At 35.8% G+C, this 23,269-nt stretch overlaps 1 protein-coding gene across 1 annotated transcript; it reads right to left on the reverse strand.

The window, feature by feature from the left end:
* Positions 1–278: 278 nt before the first annotated feature.
* On the reverse strand, positions 279–710 carry LOC143634008 (uncharacterized). Its single transcript, XM_077102200.1, has one exon. The coding sequence runs from the start codon at positions 708–710 to the stop codon at positions 279–281; it is 432 nt and encodes a 143-aa protein (XP_076958315.1).
* Positions 711–23,269: the final 22,559 nt, after the last annotated feature.

Below are 23,269 nucleotides of genomic sequence, written 5' to 3' on the forward strand. Positions count from 1 at the left end.
TTATCATAGCTTGTATGAATGTGTTATCCATATTTTCTGTCCACTTTAGTGTTTCCTTCTTTACGGTTGCTTCGTGTTTGCTCATTATAGTTTTCTACATGGCAACATAAATAAAATTCGACTATTTAAATATATAAATAGTTGCTTATGCTAAATAGAATTACTATATGCACACACAAGTAATAAAAAAAGAATCAAATAAGCAATTAATTAAAACCATAATTACTTAACAGTCAATAAAAAATCTATATGAAACAATAAAATATACTATTCTAAAACTACTTTGACATATCTATTTCATCATTTGGATACATCATATAGTTGGGCCACATGTTTGTTGCAATTGAGTTCTGTTGTTCATATTTGGCACTTCCCTCACATATGTCTCTTGTATTTCGACGTTCTTCCTCTTGCGGTCCATCTAACACCTCTTGTATGACATCATCTTCAAGATCTTTGTCACGGTCTTCCTCAAGTAAAAAGTTGTGTAAAATACAACATGCCAAAAAGATGTCAGATTGTGTTTCGCAAGAGTAAAATGGTTTGGTTATACTTCTAATGATAGGGAACCTCTTTTTCAGGACACCAAATGCTCTTTCAATTGCGTTGTGTAATGATGCATCACGAAGGTTAAAAAACTCCTTTGCATTCTGAGGAGCACGAGTGGAGTACTCTTTCAAATGATACCTAACACCTCTATATGGTGTCATTAGGATACTCGTATGTGGTAAACCCGCGTCTATTAGACAATATCTACCTATAAACATGTTGTAATTAGTATTATAATATATATTTACACAATTAATTAAACTTGGTTTAAAAAAATACCTGTTGGAATAACTAGTTTATCTTCTCTAAGAAATGTGTTTTTTATAATGCTAGAGTCGGATGTTGTACCCTCCCATCCGGTTAGTACATAAGTAAACTTTAAGTCGAATGTACAAGCAGCTAGTACATTTATCGTAGGGTATCCCTTACGACCACGATATCTAGGGGCATCTCTATTAGGTACTTTGACACGTGCATGTGTTCCGTCAATTGCACCGATACAATCCTTAAAAAAAGGATAAAATTTCCTCTTTTCTTGATTTTCTGTCGGGACAATATCACCTTTAGGTTGTTGTATATAACGATCTTCTAGTGATATAATCGCTTGCAAAACTCTATGGAGGCACCGACTAGTTTTTGATACAAAACGACGGTATAACCAAGAGGTAAATCGATTTCTCAAATCGTTACCTACAATATTAGGCAGAAACTAACAATGTGATTCAATATAAACGATGTACAAACACAAATAAACACACGATGGACTTTAAAACACACGTTATTAACATCGGGTGATTAATCCCTTAACGAGGATTACAAGGTGATAAGAATACGAAACAATGTAACCCTACTCACCACACCAACCTCTTGAATGATCGACACCTCTAATGACCTAATACAATCTATATATAGTCCAACATAATACAACCCAAGCCCAATACATAAGCCCACTGAAAACAAGTGGTTTCGGTGTTACATACTCACCACACCCAAGCCCAAAGATCAAGTATAAACCAAATAATAAGCCTGGCCCAATAGTTCATGTACCACCATTACTCTTTGTATTCCCAATTCAAACCATAAAAATAAATGAATAGATACAAATATAGAAAACTAATTGAAAATTGACTATTCGTGCATCACCATGACTTTTCGAATTTTCAATTTTAAATCATAATAGTAAATGAATATATAAATATAATAATTGAACTGAAACTCGACAATTCATGTATCACTATGACTTTTCGAATTTTGAATTTTAAATCCTAATATAAATGAATATAGAACTAAAATAATCACACTGAAACTCGAAAATTCTCGTATTACACCACAAAAGTCAAAATGCGTAATTAAATCAAACAAAAAGATGGGTATCGTGTACCACCAAGACTAGGCATACTTTTAGTTAAAACACATGGTAAAACATTAAGGGTCGGAGTCACATGTCGCACGAACTACCATGACTTGTATGGCATCCTTAGGAGTGCAGCCATATTCATTTTCACAAAGAGGAAGTGGTCACGTGAAAGCTTTAACGTTGTGATTCATATGGCGTTGCATTGGTATGTTTTGGCCTAATAAGTTTCATACCCTTTCCGAACTCTCCAGGTAGGCAACCGGGTCCCGCTTCTGATTGGAATTTGTGTGCATTGCTTATCCTTAGGTTTCAATAACCTTGGTGTCAATAGTTGAAAAGAAGCACGGTCCCCTTCCAGTTACTACACACCCACCAAGTAGAATCATCTTTAAGAAGAAGAAATATCATAAAACCAAAATAAGATTGATTGTTGAAAAATGTTTGAAAATCTTTGTTTTAGGTATGAGCCTTGGACTTGTGTGTGACGTTTATGTACATGAGGCAAAGTATAACAGCATTTGTGTACATGAGGCATGAACAAATCAATAATAACCAAGTAATGTGCATTGAACTAACAAGTGGGGCCCACATTACGTCTAATGTCCTATCTTATAGTCACGGCCCTGATACCAATCTGTAACCCCCCGGCTTAAACGGAAACGCCCGAGTGTAACGTACAGATTATTCAAAACACATGTGACACTATTACGTGGCAATACTATCATTAATTCATTTAAAGCATTCAAGTACACAAGTTTGAAACATAAAGAAATACATAACATATAAAACATCTCAATATTTATTTTAAGATACCCTAAGTCTAGTGTCTTCGTCACGACATCATCCTCTAATAAAGGTACATGTATCATATATATAAATTAATGGTCAAACATATAAATAGTTTATGTACATAGAAATATACATCTTTAAAATGCGCATACTATCTCGTTAGTGCCAAATATGCTCACTTAAGGTTTAAGGAGCTATCTATCATATATTGCTATGGCAAGTTTATCACATGTCCAAATATTAATTATCAATGTTAAAATGGAGTGGATTCTTGATCTTAGATGGTAACCTTCGCACAATTGAACAACTCGTTTAGAATCTCTTGTCTTGGTCACCTATATATATATATTATATATAAGTATTTATATTTAATAAAAAAGTTCAAAAATTAACCCCAAAATGATTAAAACCTCTTATTGAAGTAAAACAACGATTTATTATTAGAAACATTTGTGTCCACGGATCGATACTTGGTTCTTACCAATACTATTCTATATATACGATAGGTACACTTGCCTATTTTGTGTGTGTTTAGTCTTTGTAAAATCACTTTTATAAATTTAAAATATGATCTTGTGCAAGAACAAATCATTCCATCCTTTTATATTTTACTACTACACGCGCACACGCATCAAGTTTTTGGCGCCGTTGCCGGGGACACGGTACGTTTCTAAGAACGATCCAAGTTTTAATTTAATCATTGTCTATAATTGTACAAATTTTTAACTTCTATTTTATTTTGTTTTACCTTTAGTTTTTTACTAAATATTTAATTTTACGGCTAGCCTACTTTTTAACCTTTATTTGCCTTACTTTACTTTAGCTTAACTAATTTAGACTTTAGTTAAAATAACTTAGCTTAACTCATAGTTTAATTTAGAGTAACTTTAGCTAACTTTTACTTTAGTGTTTAATTTTGATTTAGTCCCATGTATGTCCTCTACTTTTGAGCCCGAGCTTGTTTCTCCACTTTCTGAACCAGAACGACTCTTTCGTCGACAAACTCGTAAACAAACTACAGAAATCGCTGAAGCAATCAAAGACGAATCAGTAGACGCCACTACATCAGGAGAAAATCAAACTGAAGAAATGATGGCGGCCCAGAACAATGAGCCGAACATGAGCCAGTACGCCAAGCCATCTCTCGAAGGCTACGGCAATGGCGTGGCTCCACCCGAAATTACCGAAAATTTTGAAATCAAATCAAGCACCATTCATATGGTGGAAAATTCAGTTCAATTTCATGGTCTCCTCGACGAAGACCCTCTTTCTCACATATCGCGATTCTTACGAATTTCCGGAACTTTTAAAATCCAAAACTGTTCAGAAGATCAAATCAAGCTTAAACTCTTTCCTTTCTCTCTGAGGGGCCAAGTCCTAGAATGGATAGAATCTCTTTCTTCTGGTTCCGTTACCACTTGGAACCAGATGGTTGAACAGTTTCTCCTCAAATATTTTCCGCCCAATAAAACTGCCAAATACCGAGCCAGCATTACTAGATTCCGGACCGATGATGATGAATCGTTACACGCAGCATGGGAAAGATGCAAAAATCTTCTAAGAAAATGCCCACACCATGGACTGAGCGTACGGTTACAAGTTCAAACTTTCTTTGACACACAATCCAGTCAAAACAAACAGGCCATCGACCAGATCGCTGGTGGAGACCTGGGATCCAAATCACCTAACGAAGCATTTGAAGTCCTAGAGAAGGCCGCAAAAAAAAGTTTCGCTTACAACCCACCAAGATCTACACCTACCCATAAAGGAATACACCACGTTGATTCTAACACTCTTGTCACAGCACAGCTTGAAGCCCTTTCTAAAAAATTCGAGCTATCAAAAACCAGACTCACCTATGACACTTGTGGAGGAAATCATAAGACAAGTGACTGTAAACAAGTCATTATGGACATGGAAGAAGTCGATTTCATCGCTCGACAGAACAACGCTTTCAGCAATAACTACAATCCAGGATGGAGAAACCACCCGAATTTCAGCTGGAAAGGCGGAGGTAACACTTAACATTTACCCGGATTCGAAAAAAGACCAATGAATCAACCCTTCCAGCCTAAACCTCAATTTCAAGATCAAAGTTATAGTAGCCATCAAAACCCAAGCTACTCTATAATCGAAGAAATGTTAATCCAACTAATGACCAAAACAAATGAAGCAGAAAAGAAAGCCGACTCAAGAGTTGTTGATATCAGCGGAGTATTATTAAAACATGAAGCCGATCTCAAAAGTCAACAAGCATCACTTCAGAACCTAGAAACCCAAATCGGACAAATTGCCCGAAAATTATCCGAAAGACCACCTGGCACTCTTCCAAGCAACACAATCACCAACTCGAACGCAACAGTTAACGCTGTTACACTCAAGAGCGGTACAACCACTGTTGTCTCACCAGTTATGGAGAAAAAGTCTCCTGACGAAACGTAGGAAAGGCTGACCCCAACAAGCACAGTACAGTCTAAGGAGCCAGTCTGAACCTATGTTCCGCCTATTCCGTACCCTATAAGACTGAAGCAGGAACGATTGGAAACCTAGTATGGGAAGTTTCTAGAACTCTTTAAACAACTCCATATCAACATCCCTTTTGTCGAGGCTATTTCTCAGATGCCAAAATATGCCAAGTTTCTCAAAGAAGTGTTGACAAACAAAAGGAAGCTGGAGGAGCTCTCGCATTTCCCCCTAAGTGAAGAATGTTCAGCTGTCCTCCAAAGCAAGCTACCGACAAAGATGACCGATCCAGGGAGCTTTACTATCCCTTGTCTCATAGGAAATTTATCCGTTAGCAATGCCCTGGCTGACCTAGGAGCTAGTATTAAATTAATGCCCTATGCGGTTTTTGCAAAACTAGGGATAGGAGAACCAAAGCCCACCCGCATGAGCATTCAGTTAGCTGACCGATCCATTAAATATCCTCGGGGTATTGTTGAAAACATGCTTGTCAAAATTGACAAGTTTGTTTTCCCAGTAGATTTTGTGATTCTAGACATGGAGGAAGACAAAAGCGTACCTCTAATTTTAGGAAGACCTTTTTTAGCCACCGCAAAGGCTATCATTGATGTTTGCACCGGTAAACTCACTCTCAGGGTCAATGACGAGGCAATCTATGCAATATCCGTAACAGCACGATGACACCTTATATTGTGTTGACATCATAGACTCCATCGTAAGTTGCTATATGCGAGATTCTTCCATCAACACTCCCTCAGAAACACAAGTCTTAGACAAAACACTCAACAAACCCATTTTAGAGAACGAAAATCTCAACAATAACTACCACGAAGAATCAGAAATGATATACGAAATCAGTGAAAACAATGAAAAATCAAAAAAATCAATCGAAGAACCACCAGCCTTAGAATTAAAAGAACTACCAAAACATCTCGAATACGCCTTTCTAGAAAAAGATTCTCAACTTCCAGTAATTATTTCATCTCACCTTTCTAAAGAAGAGAAATACGAGCTTCTTAAGGTTCTTAAAAACCATAAGAAGGCCATCGCATGGAAGATCATGGATATCAAGGGCATCAGTCCTTCTTTCTGTACTCACAAAATCCTCATGGAGGAGGAATATAAACCCGTGGTCCAACATCAAAGACGTCTCAACCCTAACATGCAAGATGTGGTGAAGAAGGAAGTAATCAAACTGCTTGATGCCGGATTAATCTACTCGATCTCGGATTCACCTTGGGTTAGTCCCGTTCAAGTAGTACCCAAGAATGGAGGAATGACGGTTGTAATGAACGGAAAGGACGAACTAATACCAATGAGAACCATCACAGGCTGGCGAGTTTGCATTGACTACCGAAAGCTTAATGATGCCACAAGAAAAGATCATTTTCCACTACCTTTCATAGGCCAAATGCTCGAACGATTATCTGGAAAAATGTTCTACTGTTTTCTTGATGGATTTTCCGGATACTTTCAGATTCCCATTGCTCCTGAAGATCAGGAGAAAACCACTTTTACATGTCCATACGGAACCTTCGCCTACCAAAGAATGCCATTTAGACCATGTAATGCTCCAGCCACCTTCCAGCGTTGCATGGTGGCCATCTTTCATGAAATGATCGAAAACTCTATGGAAGTCTTCATGGACGACTTCTCAGTCTTTGGAGACTCCTTCGATCACTGTCTGAATAACCTAGACAAAATGTTGGCTAGGTGTGAAGAAGTAAACTTAGTACTCAACTGGGAAAAATGCCATTTTATGGTCAAAGAAGGCATTGTTTTAGGTCACAAGATATCCCAAGTAGGACTAGATGTTGATAGGGCCAAAATAGAAACCATATCCAAACTTCCGCCGCCAACTTCAGTCAAAGCCATAGTTTTCTAGGACACGAAGGTTTCTACCGCCAATTCATAAAAGACTTCTCAAAAATCTCAAGACCTATGACCAAACTTCTGGAAAAAGACGCACCATTCGTCTTTTCTGAAGAATGTGTTGAATCATTCAATACATTAAAAAACAAACTTGTCAACGCACCAATCATGACCACACCCGATTGGACCCTTCCATTCGAAATCATGTGCGATGCAAGTGACTTTGTAGTTGGAGACGTACTCGGACAACGCAAAGAAAAGCACTTTCACCCAATTTACTATGCTAATAAAACTCTTAACGATGCACAGGAGAATTACACCACAACAGAAAAAGAGTTACTAGCAGTAGTATTTGCCTTTGAAAAATTTAGATCATACCTAGTTCTTTCCAAAACCATAGTTTACACCGATCATGCCGCAATACGTTACCTATTCAACAAACAAGATGCTAAACCCAGACTCATCCGATGGATCCTACTACTCCAAGAATTTGACATCTAGGTTAAGGACAAGAAGGGAGCAGAAAATGTAGCCGCAGACCATCTTTCACGTTTAGAATGTCCAACTCCCAAAGAACTTCACGAAGAAATTATCAATGATAATTTTTCACATGAAATCCTCATGCGCATTCAAGGAGTAATAGAAGAAAAAGACGAAAGTCCTTGGTATGCCGACTTCGAAAACTACTTAGCTTGTGGGATCCTTAGAAAAGAGCTTAGCCACCAACAGCGGAGGAAATTCTTCTCCGATCTTAAGTTTTACTTCTGGGAAGATCCATACGTATTTAGAATAGGTGCGGATCAAGTCATTCGTAGGTGCGTAGCATGCAAGGAGGCCTTAGACATTCTCAAACACCGCCATGAAGGACCAACAGGTGGACACCATGGTACCGCCACCACGGTCAGGAAAGTGTTTGATGCAGGATTTTTCTGGCCCACTATATACGAGGATACACATACTTTGATCCAAGCATGCGATGCTTGTCAAAGAGCCGGGAACATCTCATCAAAAAATGAGATGGCTCAAAAGGGCATTCAAATTTGTGAAATCTTTGATGTATGGGGAATAGATTTCATTGGGCCATTTCCTAACTCATTCGGAAATAAATACATCGTTGTAGCAGTCGACTACGTATCTAAATGGGTAGAAGCACAAGCTCTTCCCACCAACGATGCTTGAGTAGTTGTACGATTTCTAAAAAAGTTATTTTCAAGATTCTGTACTCCGAAAGCCCTAATCAGTGACAGAGGTACCTGCTTCTGTAACACCCTGATGGACAAGGTCTTAGCACGGTATGGGGTTCATCATCGATTTGCAACACCAAATCACCCTCAGACCAGTGGGCAGGTAGAGGTCTCGAATTGAGGAATTAAGAGAATTTTGGAAAGAAGTGTGGGGATGAATCACAAAAATTGGGCAGAAAAGTTAGATGACGCATTGTGGGCCCTTAGGAAGGCCTACAAAACTCCCATAGGAATGACACCCTTCAAGCTCGTTTACGGGAAGGCATGTCATCTGCCAGTAGAGTTAAAACACAAAGCCTACTGGGCCCTCAGAGCAGTGAATTTTGATCTAACGTCCGCCGGAGCAAACCTGGAAGATCAAATTCGTGAGCTCGGGGAACTGAGAACACTGGCCTACGAAAATTCCTGGTCCTACAAGGAAAAGACTAAACGCATACACGACGCTCATTTAAAAGGAAACAAAAAATTTCAAACTGGCGATCGTGTACTGTTATACAACGCCCGTTTACGACTTTTCCCAGGAAAACTGAAATCCCGGTGGACAGGTCCATACGTAGTTGAATCAGTTTTTGACTATGGGACAATCGAAATTTCAAATTCAAATGGCCAGAAGTTCAAAGTGAATGGACATCGATTAAAACCATACATCGACGGTCCACTTAAAGAAGTGTTGGAGGTATTAACCCTCCAAACTTTTTAAATAAGAAATTAAGAAAACAAGGTCGGGCCCAGACCTTCACAAAACTAGGCCCTGTAAATATTTATTTTACTAAAATATATATATATATATATATATTAATTTTAGAAAACCACGGGGGTGTGCTTTCAAAAGCACGGTCCCGTGCCTAAAAATGCGGGCCGGCATCTATGCTGCAAAAATCTCAGTCAGACTGGTTTGTAACAGAATTGTCAGAGCAAAAACACGGGGGCGTGCTTCCAAAAGCACGGTACCGTGCTCGGTTTCCTGTTTGGTTATAAAAGGCACCTTGTGTCATTACATTCCTTGCACAAACCAAAACCAAAAACCTCTGAAAATTCAGCATGCCAACTGAGATGAGTGAGGCAATACCCGTTTCCCGACATCCGAGAAACGATGCCCGCCATGTTTTCAAAACCGAGCTTCTCTTGAAACTTCAAGCACTCGTGAAAGAAATCACCGAAATGAATCTCCTTGTGGAATTGCGACTCGTGCAACTCACCGAATCAGTAGAAAACATGAAATGGAACTCCGAGACATCAACGAGCAGCTCCAGTTTCAAGTTCTCGGTTTCACGTATTTTCCACCACCAGGACCATTCGGAGGAGGAGAGCCTTTCGGGGAACTCTAGGAAACTTAACTTTCTGTTTTCATTTGTAAACAAGTGCATTAAGCACAATGTGTTAGGACTTCGGGCTTAACCCGATTATTTTCTTTTCTTAGGAAACCCGGGCTTATCCCGTAATTGTTTTAGGATCTTTATTTAATGAAAAGTAATTTTTAAATAACCAAACTTCCAAATTATCACAATAAACGTCATTCTAAAAATTCTGGATCTTGAATCATGTTGAAAATTAAAAAAGAAATTCACTGTGACAAAAAGCACGGCCCGTGCTTTCCTAAGCACGAGGCCATGGTCCCCCCAGAATCTTCAACATGATACGTGCTGACTCCGTACAATTCTCTGACTCAGAAACATTTATTCCTCTAGCAGCACGGGGCCGTGCTTTTAAAAGCACGGGGCCGTGTTCAACTTTCCAGTCTCTATATAGTGCATGCATAAATTCACTAATTCATTCACACCAAACACAAACTACCTAAATGGAAGGAAAACGGGTTGAATGGAGGCCAGTGAAGAAAGGGAAACAGCATGAATCTTCCTTCCTTGAGGAGGAAATCATGAGACTCCAATGCATTGTAAGAGATCAAGTTGAGAGCAACATGCAAACCGAGGCTCGAGTAGTCGAGTTAATTAACAAAGTCGACCTGCTTAGTTTCGAGAATTTCCATGTTGTGGATGGCCACCACAAAGATGTGACTTCCAAACTTAACTTTCTCAACCGAGAAATCGTTACGCTCAACAAAAAGCTTGACGAACTTTTGGAAGCCAAACGAGCACCACCACACATCCAGGACTTGTTCGGGAGTGGTGGCCGTTGAAGTTCTGACTTCGTTTCGTGTTTAAGTTGTTCCCGCTAATACTATGTGTTAGGACCCGAGAATTTTTGTTGTACTGTTCATTTCATCTATATTTAAATTATGTCTTTAGTTTTATGTTTTAATGAAATCTAGGATATTTAACTACCATGTTAATATAATAATAATAACTCAGTTAAAAACAAACCAGCTAACCAGTTCAACAAATAAACAAAATTTAAAAACAGTACTGTCTGCACTAAGCAGCACGGTACCGTGCTTCTAAAAGCACGACGCCGTGTTTTTGGTCACAGAGTAGTTACGAGTTTTTATCTAAATAAAATAACTTTCTCCAACCACCAACCCTAATATCACTGCATTCTGAACCGAAAACCGCCGACCTTCAAATATTTTGCTAATTTCTTCATCAAATCTTCGATTCTAAACCTAAGGTATGTTAATTTAACAATTGCATTATCCAAATCCGTCATTTTAGGTTTAGTTTAACCCTAAAATCGCTCAAATCGAACAAATAGGGTCAAAACCCGAAGAGGATATGGGTTAATTTGCTTGCATATGATGAATAGACTGTTGAATGTTTAATGGTTAGGGTTTAATTGAAAGAAACAATTCGGGTTTTGGGTGTTAGAATTAATACTCGACACACCATTAAACCTAATTGATATAATCGGTTAGAAACGAGGGTTCGAGTATGAGTAAGTTAGAAATCGGTATTAAAAACACGAGCCGTGTCCAAAACAACACGAGTCGTGGTCAACCAAAAAAGTCAAACATCAAAGGAAACTGAACCAGAAGCACCAGCACGGGGCCGTGCTTCTGAAAGCACGCCGCCGTGCTTTGCTCTCTGTTTCAGCAAAATTGAAAATTTTTCATGAATTTTGACTAATTTGAGTGTAAATTGCAGATGGCCGAGTATGGGGAAGAGTTTCACGCATTCCTAGTCTTCGGAACCACAATACAAAGGACCGAATGGCAAACAAAATATTAACTTATCTCAACAACAGATATCCTGAAGCCCACTTCCATGCATGTGAAGAAACCCTGAGACAAATCAACCAATGAGACCGCTATCAGAACATTGTGAAGGGACCTTGGAGACGGGTTTTTAACCAGACAGGGGATTCAGTGACGGAACTCACAAAAGAATTCCTGGCCTCGTTCAACATAAAGAAGAAAAAGTTTGACATGCGGGATAACAAGGCAATCGAGTTCCAATGTGGGGGTGTTTAACATACAACTTCTGTCACCCAACTGAGAGTTGATTTGGGTATTTACACGGCCGAGGAAACTGACACAGATATCTGGTTCGAGGCTAAAACAACATTTACATATGAAGGTGATGATGATGAAGCTGAAGCAGGTGCCATAAGGAAAGAAGCTTGGGAACAGTTGAGTTATGGAACAACAACGTATAGACCGAGCGTCTCAAAAAGCACAGCACTACATGACCCGCTGATGAGGTACATCCACCGTTTGCTAAGTCATACCGTTACAGCTCGAGGACAGAGTGAAGGGGTTGTACTGCATGAAAAACGAAATACCATGCAATATCACTATGCTATTTTGCAAACTTTTCATGTCAAATGCTAATGCCCGAGGAAATACCCCGATCTTCGGTGGTCCCTGGATCTACAACCTCTACAGGGCTTATGGTGCAGACACAGAAGGAACTCCAAGCCCAGACCCGATAGCTCTCAACCTTGATTCCTGTGAAAGCACGCAGATGATTCAACAAATCAGCCCGGGTGTGTGGAGATTTTGTGATAAGAACAATCAAGTTTGGGACCCAGAAGAGCCATCAGAGATGATGATACAGGATGTGCATGAGAGACGACAATCACCACCCAGACAACAACGCCGCCGAACCTACCATCAGAGAGGAGGCCCTTCTTCATCAGGGTCCGGCCCTAGTTCGTCACACGATAGCCGATACTCTTTCGAGGGTATATATGGACTTATTGATCAATTCTCAGCTAACACTACCGCCTCATTTAACAGGATTACAGAGCAGATGGCTGCCTCATATGCACAGCGAGCAGCTGAATATGCAGAGACGAGGCGAGAGATTGATCGTTTGGGCTATCGCATGGACAGGCAGTGGGGACCGTTTGACCTGGACACGGGTAACTGATGACTGGCAGCACTGGTAGGTCGGGCACGGGCATGGGTTGGTAGTATTTTATGAACTTATTATTTGTGTTTTGAACAATTTACTTTTCGCCATACTTGTTTGTTTGTTTTTATGTTGGTTTGAATATTTTTATGGCCGTGGGTGCCATAGACATTATGTTAGGAACTAATTTAGCCCGATAGGGCAAGGGATGGATGATTCCATACCCAATTTTCAGCAGTTTATGCTTGGTTGTTTGTGGATGTTTGCATTTTTATATTATACAGGTACAAAAAAACAGGAAAACGGACGAAAAACAGGGGACGCTCTGTCGAAATTTCGTTAACCCGTAGGGAAGTAACTCTCCATTTTAACCCATAATACTCAATTAGAATTTTTATATTTTCATGAATCTTGTCACATTGAGGACAATGTGAGAATCAAGTGTGAGGAGGGGAATTAATTGACCAATTGTTTGTACAACTAATTATAAAAATTCTCTAAAACAAATATTTTTGCAACAAACAAAGACTACTTAAAAAACCTAAAGAGAAAACCAAGAAAATTTTTTGCAAATAACCAATCATTACATAAAAGTGAAAAAGTAAGAAGAAGTTTTGTAATATTGAGAATAAGTTTATAAAAAATATGGCGTTAATACCCAATTTGTCCGTTACTGTGAGATAAACCTCATGCCATATAAATATTTTTTCGGAAGCTTTGAGTGAGTCATATGTTTCGTGTGATTTAGAACTTGTCGCAATTATTCATTTCAAGACCGCACGAAGCGTTGTATAAGGAAGAAGGTAATATTCCATCAAACCCACTACCAAATTACAAAACCCAAAAACCATATTACTTTATCCATTTTCACCGGTAAAATACAACACTGGTCTTTTACCGACAGACCCTAAAGAACAGGAAATGCATTCTTTCGATTTCAATTTCCTTCGCTGCATATACTTCACAAAACCTAGGTTGCCTCCAGAACTTAGGGAGAGAATCTTTCTCTTTAGCAATGAGATGAGAAAAGAGTGGCGCCAAAACGAACAAAGGCCACTATTATGTGGAATTTCCAAAAACGCAATGAAGAGAAGAGCAAAAAGATATGAACGATGCTTAGGTTGCAGAAACTGGTCCCACGAAGGAAGGTGTAGAAAAAGTCAAACTCAGTCTCAGCATGAATATACCGAACTAATGAGGGTGGGGGCTATTAGGCTCAAAGTCGAACGATCCATTAGAGTTGGAAGTTATATTCAGAATAGGATTGAGGAAGAATTGATCCACATCCTCGATAAAACTGGTCTTGACGATCTGACCTTAAAAGAGTCATTAGGTATATATATATAAAAACAAAAACTCGGAGAAAAGGAGCTAACCATTGAAGACATCTCAAAACTCCCGACAATCAGTGGAAGTTGTATTTACCATTCTCATTAACCCTTGAACCACCACAAAATACCAATTCCTACTAACACTAAACCGAAATCCCTTTTTACCTTCTGATCTATGCAACCCTTCAAAAGGTGGAGATTTGAACTTGTTACAAGCTTATTTATCACAAGTTGCATTTTGGCTAAAGAGTGTTCACAAACATACATCACAGGTATGATCAGATATAAAACCGAGTGTGAGTGAACATTGTGAGAACGTGACGTTTTGCATAAACGGAAGCTCATAAAAACAAAAAGTTCCCTCTTATTTATCACTAACATAAAGATTGGTTATTTTGTTTCATCTTCTTGGAGCTCACTTAAGGAATAGCTATAATCCAAATTTGCTGTTTTTAGAGGATATTTATAAGAAGATAGCTTGAGGACAAGCAATGTTCAAGTGTGGGGATGTTTGATGTACATAGAAATCTACATCTTTTCGGCATCAAATAATTTCTAAAAACTGCAATTTCTATCTAATAACATAGCATAAATGGCTACTTATCATAATAAAACATAATTTCAGGTGAAACCAAGCCCCAAACAAATAAACAAGCAAAAAAACGAAGAAAACACAAGAAAACAAAGAAACACGCCCCCATGCCTCAAGAAACACGCCCCCATGCTTCTGACACAAGAAAAGACAAAATTTGGAAGCAAAAGCACGGGGCCGTGCTCATCATGCACGGGGCCGTGGACGAGAGTACAGAAAAGACAAAGAAGAATTGAGCACATGTCACTAAAAAACACGGGGCCGTGCCAACCAACCACGGGGCCGTTGCCACCTCACAGAAAAGACAAAACAAATCTGGCACATGTCATAAAAATGCACAGGGGCGTGCTCATCAAGCACGGGGTCGTGCCTCACCATCCAGATTGCCTATAAATAGTGGCTCATGTTGCACTCATTTGGTGTGCATTGAAAAGAATTCTCTCCGGTTTTCACTTATAAAAACACACACTAACACTCACTTTGAAGATTTAGTGAAGAGTTTGAAGGCTTGGAGGTCATCACCACTAATCATCATCATCAACCATCATTACCATCATTAAGAAGAAAGATTCATCTACATTTGGTTAGATTTTTACAAGTTTAATCATGTATTTGTTATTATCAATCATCTTAATGTTTATCATTATGCTCATTATGAGCTAAACTCCTTTTACCATCTAAAATCTATGAAGAAGCTTTGTTTTACTTGATAAATAATCAAGACATGTGATGTAGTCTAGTAAAGTACATGGTTATATTACAATTATCTTTTGATGAGAAATGGTTCACCATCTTAAATCACTAATTCAAAGTTGGTGGTTGTCAATTTCATTGGCAATCGTTCATGATCGATTCATGTTCTTGAAAGGTAGAAATACTTTGATACATTATCGAAACATGGATCCTTATATTGTACTTAAAAATGATGAGATATAAGTTATGGTGTATTTTTCTAAACCTTGGTAATCCGAAAATGGATTTGCTTAGGATATCAAATTAGTTAAAGAAACCATATGTTAACAGAATGTGTAATTATAATCTACATAAATCAACCAAGGGGAGGTTGTGTGATGAAACAACCACCCGAAGTTGTTAGAATTGGTATTTGAGAAATCGGAGTCAATCCTAATTTTCTACTTTACGAAACTACTTGTCAACTTAAATTGACATCATTGAGATGGTATGACATTAGGAAAGGGTAGGCTTTAAAATGCGCATACTATCTCGTTAGTGCCAAAGATGCTCACTTAAGGTTTAAGGAGCTATCTATCATATATTGCTATGGCAATTTATCACATGTCCAAATATTAATTATCAATGTTAAAATGGAGTGGATTCTTGATCTTAGATGGTAACCTTCGCATAATTGAACAACTCGTTTAGAATCTCTTGTCTTGGTCACTTGTATATATTATATATAAGTATTTATATTTTATAAAAAAGTTCAAAAATTAACCCCAAAATGATTAAAACCTCCGATTGAAGTAAAATAACGATTTATTGTTAGAAACATTTGTGTCCACGGATCGATACTTGGTTCTTACCAATACTATTCTACATATACGATAGGTACACTTGCCTATTTTGTGTGTGTTTAGTCTTTGTAGAAATCACTTTTATAAATTTAAAACACGATCTTGTGCAAGAACAAATCGTTCCATCCTTTTATATTTTACTACTACACGCGCACACGCATCAATAGTTGATGAGCTTCCATAGTTTGATATAAATACATAAAAATCTAAAATTCCATGAACAAGTGTAAATGAGCAAGTAAGGTCCTTTCCAGTTGGTAACAACCAACGTACTTGGATAATAGCGCAAGTATGTGTCTTTTCCGTTGGTAACAACCAATGTACTCGGATCGGGGGTCCCTATTCCACTCATAACAAATAGTCCTGAGTGCATAGGGGGTCTTATGATCATACTTATTGAGGAAACCATGAGCAAGTAGTCTTTGAGCAAGTAATCAAGTAAGCACACAAGTCTATGTGACGAATTGTAGTTTATAAATAATGAATAAATGAAATTGTAATGTTGATAGGATATATATGATACCCCTAAAATAGTTAAAAGGGTAAAAATGAGTGTGAGAGTCTCACCTTGAGATTGAAGAGAACTTGAAATGTTAACCGAAAGCGAGTTAACAAACCGAAACGATCGAATCTTATAAACTATAATAATACAAAATCAAGGACTAGCTACCGTGATTATAAAGTTAATTAACTTGGTTTTAGATATTTTGTACTATTTTAATATATATTTTATTCTTTTATGGCATTATTTTATAATATTATTTTAAGCTTTAACGGAATTTTAACAATTAATTATTATTTATTATTATTTAACTACTAATTTAACTATTAATTTAACGCGAGATTGAGGATTATAACATTCATGGAATATTGATTTTAACGAAAATTTTAACTTGAAAAGAATTACGTTAGCGTGTTATAAAGTTAACAAAGTGATATTGAATAATATAATATTAATAGGATTTTCATGAAACTTTAATGAAAACAAAAGTCGGTTTTTAGGTGAAAAGTGATAAATATGATTTATAACTAATATTATTTAACTTAAATTTATTTCATTAAATATATAAAGATTTTTAATATACTTATCTATCTATTTTAATAAAAGCCTACAATTTTTGCCACTTGTCAATCTCATAGCCCTCCTCATATTTTTTTCAACCAATTTTCATATATGGTCCTTATATTTTAAGTGATTTCAATATATGACATTAAAATTATAGGTTTATTCCAAGTAATCCATTACTACATATAATAAGTATTCTCCATATGGATTGACAAGAGACGTTAGTGAATTTTGAAGTGTTAACTAAAGTTTTTATTATGATTTATATTCAAAATAATAAATAATAAACATTCGATTCATAATATGTGGAATGAGAACAATCGACTTGGACTAAAACCTGATAACGTCAGCAGCTAAGGCTTAGCCTTTAATACCTAAAAATACATATGATTTTAAAACTAAAAGTTTTCGGGTTGACCCGAAACCTAGAATTCGGACCCAAGAACCAACCCGAATTACTTCGGTTCAGGTTCGGGTTAGTATTTTCTTGGATTCGAATTTCCAGGGTCGGGTTAGTTTGGGTTCAGGTACGGGTTTTTTTGGGTTGGGTTTCATGTTATGGGTAAAATTGACAGCCCTACTTTCAACGATTATAAGTAAGAATCACTACATTCACTTTATGCAACTTTAAATCTTCTAATATTCTTCTAACTCAGAATAATCACACTATTATTTGAACATGGTTTAATGTTAGTATGTATTTTTCATTTTCCTGGCAATTACATTCATATGAAATAAACAAATAATTTTGTTATATTTAAATTTTCGGTTTTTATGTTGCTTGGATTTTTTAGTTGTAAAATATAAAGTCAATTAAAAATTTGTCATCTACAGAATATTAATGGCAACAAATTTATCATGATCAATCAATTTCAAATTTTAAAGATTCTAAGGATGATTATATCATCAAAGTTCATGTATATGGTTTTTGGGTTAATCATGTTTTTTTTTATAAACATCAGCAAATGTTCTCAAATGACATCATATTAATTGATTAACAGCTATGATATTTTATGTGTATGAATATTTTTTTATTAGTATCATGGATATATATTATGAGTTATCTAGAGTTAATATGTACTTGGAGAACCTTTTTTGTCACACGGACAACTATATATGGCTATATCGAGAGTTATAAGCAGGCCTATATGTTACTTTATTAAGAGTTACAAGCAGACATGGACTAAAGATTTTGATTTTTGATAAAACAATGTATATCTACTAATACAATCACAAATGCAGTGTAAAAAGAAGTTTTTATCTATTTATAACATATTTGTGTAATCTTAGTTATGTAATTTGTAATTTTAATTTAATTGTAATTGTATTAACAATATATGATCAATTTGTTGATTGTATTTTACTTAATTGTCAAAATTTAAAATTTTCAAAAATTACCCGTGTAATACACGGGCCTCAAACTAGTTGATTTATAAAAACAATAAAAGAAAAGGGTTTTTAAAATAAATACTAAAAACGGCTTGACCCGGGTTCAAACTCGGGTCCTTCTGCCCAAACCCATGTGTCTTAACCACTAGACCAGGAAGTTATTTTGTTAACATACTAGAAACAAAAATGTATATATATATTATACTACAACTTCATCTTCGTCAATCAAAACCCTAGAATTTAAATCTGTTAATCCGTTCATTATTTGCTCAATCTTTGTTAGGGGTGTTAATTTACGGCTAAAAACTAAACGAAAACATACATTAATTACATGGATATGTAAAGAATTAATGGTGAACGGAGCTCCCCGGAGTTCGAACTTAGGACGAATGATTACGGGATTTAAAGAGTTTGTTTGGTTGATAGGGACGAGTTTAGATGATGTTAAGGGTCCTATTTATATTATCAATTTGAGCGTATAGATGTAAATGCTCATTATTGAGTTTTTGATTATTATCCGGCGGTTACCCGGATTAATTTAGGTATTATATGATGTTATAACATGTTATGGGTGTTTAATATAATTCACCGTTATAGTCCAACGAATTACGAGCTTTTAAAAACGCACATTTTAAGAGGTTGAAGGTCGCCAGATATGTAGGGCCGCCATCGGTGGCGGCTGCCAGAAAATCGTGGGTACGGGGGTGGGGGGGGGGTGGGGCTTAGTAATTTAATATAATTATTTTATTATAATTTGACAATGTTACCATTTACACCCTGAAGTTTATGCATATATATAAATCTTATTTAAACTTTAATTACACTTTGAACCTTGAACTTTCAAGTGTTATATAAACTTGATATAATTTTGTATCCTTGGATTATTTTAAAATTATACCTAGTTAGTTTGCATATCGTTTAACATAATAAAAACTTTAAATCTCGGAGTCCGTTAATTAAACAAATTGAAACGAACAAACGATAACCGTAAATTCTTGGAATTCAACATGAATAGAAAAGGAACGATCGATATGCTTAAATCATCGAGAATATTATATTAATGATAAACGATGAACAAAAATACCCTGAAATGACAAAATGGGTTGGTTTAATGGATCTAAATTCAAATACAAATAAAAGTTGACGAGCGTCACCCAAATACAAGAAATGAAACTTGCAATTATAATATATTTTTATAAAAAAAACCCCAAAAAATTTAAAATGGATCGGGTTTTCAGGGTTGAAAATTAACGTTATTAATTCTTCAATTAAGTGCTTTCAAACTATAAGTTGTTTGAGATTTTAGTTTTTTTGCGATCTTCAGTCTTCAGCTCTTTCAGTATCTGGTAACATCAGTCAATCCAATCTTCAGTACTAGCGTCTTCAGTCTTTATCGAGGAGGGTATCAATCTTTGTACTTGTAAATCAATTTTGACTTTTATTTAGTGAAGGACTAATCAGAGAGTGCATAAATTTGGATCACCGGTTCTTACTTGACTCAATAGACAGCCCTTGTGGTATGTTTAAATTTTGGTTTTAATCCCCAAGGTCGAGAAATTGCACGCTTGGACCAAAGGTATGCACAAACGTAACATGTTTCATGTTTGACCCCTAGAGTGTATGCACGTTAACCACTAAGTTGTAGGGCAACAATTTAATGAACAAAATACAATGAAAAATAAATACTACTTGAAATAAAAATATAGTATGAATTATAATTGAAAAAGGAAATGCCAAAAATGGGTAGAAGAGGAGAAAGTTAAGCTCGTGTTTGACATACTTCTCTTAAAATAAATTTCGTGTCTTCTCCAAGATTCCTTCTATAATACAATATGAACAACAAATTATAATACTAGAGTAGACCATCGTGTTTTCACTATTTTTCTAACATAAATTTTAAAAGAATTAATGAAAGGTAAGATGTTCCAAACTAAGGTTAATTAGCTTTATACATCTACTAAAATGAGCATATCTTCTCACACAATTTTGATACAAAACACCTAATTAAAATTTAGTTTATCAAACATTAATTATGTTACAACTAATTACAATATATCATCTTTTGCTAAACGTTTAACTTCAGTTTTTTCAACTATAATGTTAGTTTTTTAGTTAAGATTTTTCAAGGATAAGCTATAATTCATGTTTTAGTTTATAGGAAAAATATAATATTATTAAAAGTAAGAAAATTATAATATAAATAATACGTAAAGAATCACAGGTGAAGTCAATAAATTCTATATCAACAGTAGGAATTGAAAAGCAGAGGATGAAATTACTTGATGGTTGTGTCACACAATATGTTAAACTAGAATATTAGAATTAACTCCTCTTTGCTTATGAATCAACAAATTTTATTGGGTATGTTTGGCAAAACTAGCTGGTGGCTGTTAGCTATAAGCTGATGGCTAGTGGTTGAAAGCTGATAGTTGTTAGCTGTATTTTTTTAGATATATTTATGTGTTTGACAGAGTAGCTGAAGCTTTTAATAAAACTAGTCGCTTACTTGCGCCGTGTGGCGGAGTGGGCGAACAACCTGACATCAACCGCATAATCAGTGTTGGTATATGATTCACCAGCTGACAGTGCACACATAACCCGAATGTAGACGTGTAACTCGCGCAAGGCAGTAAGCGTGTAACCGGTGACGAAAATCAAGAAGCAAAACTGAAATCTACAGTAATTTCAAATAGATAATTATTTAAACCAACTTGTTTTGATCTGAATCACTTTCCGACCCAGCATTGTTTTAATATGAAACATGTTCTGATCTGATCCCTTTAAACTCAAAACCGTACCGACACGAACCGAACTAAATTAACCTTTTGTATTGACTCGTTCTGGCCCTAATTTGGTCATACACATGACCCGAGCTCGCATGACCCGACTTGTTGCCGATCCTAACCGGAAAAACGTAGTCTGTTAATTTTTTAAAGTTAAAAGTGTATAGCAATATCACTTAAATTAAAAAGAATATAATATTTGTTTTTAGGATGTGATTTTTTTAAAAATATTAACGTGCGAAAAAGTTATGGTCTCTTAAAAAATCGTGATGTAGTTAGTTTTGAATAAGGGTTAAATGCGCGACTATTATATAAATTTACAAAAGTTGATAGAAACTAAGTAAAAAACTTATAAATTCAAATATAAAAGCTTGTAGTATTTTTCTCAATCGCTAGTAGCGTTTAAATATGGAGTTTTTTCTCCTAACCCAAAAGCTTCAAACTCTTTCAACCAAACAAAACTTTCTATTGAATATGAATTTTTTTTTAAAAGCTTGAAGCTAGAAACTTTTAAAAACTCTTAAAGGCTTCCTACCAAACATACCTATCGTAAGATGAGCAACTTGTGTGGTCTAAAAATCATCTATGCAACTGAATTCTAATGTTCGGTATATAGCAGGCGAATATTGTGTGACCATACTTTGATGTTGTGAAATTAAAGCTTGATCATTCAAGATAATGGAATGGAACCATTTATAAACTTCACCATTTCAAATGTCATGGTGTAATATTCCATGCATTTCAAACACTTAACTTTCATTCAAGCAATATATGGACACATCTTAAAGCTCTTATAAAAAAAATAAGTAAATAAATAAATAAAACACTTGTTAATTACATACACCAAATATACATAAAACTATAAGTGTTCATAGTTAGTAAAAATTATTCACTTATATTTTAAACGATTTCAACTAGTTTTGTCAAACAAAGCCATAAAACAAACTTTTTACATTGATATGTTCTTGAATTCTAGCTAGAGAAAAGTCGGTATGTATGAAATAATCCATTTCATATAAAACACTTCACTCTTGTTTTGTAGTAGTTGTCTCTCTAATTTTCTTCCTTTTTTAAGTCTTGAATTAGCCTTGTTTTGGTCGTTGAAGCTAGGGCAGTTTTCTGTTATATATATCTTTAATTTTGGATAAAAAATATTTGTTTTCAGAATACCAAATGTATTTTTGTCTGGAAGCTGAGGCCATGTGATTAAATGAATAGCTAATATAATCACCGAAAACCAAGTGGCAAAATTCTCTCATGCCACAACTGTATCTATGGTATGGTTTGCGACCATTGGGAAGCTGGAGATTCTAATTCTCCACCCAAATGGAATTTAATTTTAAAATTCTTATTTTACTTACAAATTTGCAATACAAAATGTGTCTATCTTCTAATATTTTAAAAAAATATATCCAGCTTTTTAATTATAAAAAGAACAAGACTTTCGGCACATGTTCCTTAAATCTTTTTTCATCAAAACTTTGCCCCTAGTCTTATTTGATTTTTTTCTTTTTTAATACTTCAGGCCATTTTATGAAAATTTGTTTCCTTTTATTTATCTAAATCAAACACAAGTTATTTATTTTATGTTTTTTTCCTATTTATTTACTATTTTGTGTAACTATTGCTAGTTATTGCCAAGGGCGATGTTTCCGCTGGTGTGTGTGTGTGTGGGTGGGGGGTGGGGGGGGGGGCTTCCCGCTCTCAGATTCCCCCTAAATTCTTCTTCTTTTTACCTTTTCTTATCTCGATTGGGGTGAGCAAACAAACACCCCGAAATTGTTTTGTACCAATTTGTTGGCGTGTTGCGTGGCTATCATCCTGATCCTTCATCTTTTGGGCACTCCCTCCGTAAATATATTCACATGAATATCAAATGTGAAAATGATTTATTCAACATTTTAAGTCATATCATATCAATTAGTAGAACTAGAAAGCACGTGGTGTATAACTTGACTTGATTAAGTAATATATTTGAATTATCACTCTAAAAGTCTAAATGATGATTTTGCTTACAGTTTTGGTTAAAGATTTGACAATTTATATCCACAA

Source organism: Bidens hawaiensis, unplaced genomic scaffold, assembly GCF_021521415.1.
Source record: "Bidens hawaiensis isolate Kalapana, Puna unplaced genomic scaffold, B.hawaiensis_p1.1 tig00006961_1, whole genome shotgun sequence".
Lineage (NCBI taxonomy): Eukaryota > Viridiplantae > Streptophyta > Magnoliopsida > Asterales > Asteraceae > Bidens > Bidens hawaiensis.

Coding starts and splice junctions, on each gene's coding strand:
- LOC143634008 (XM_077102200.1), bottom strand. CDS start 710: ATGACACCATATAGAGGTGTTAGGTATCATTTGAAAGAGTACTCCACT.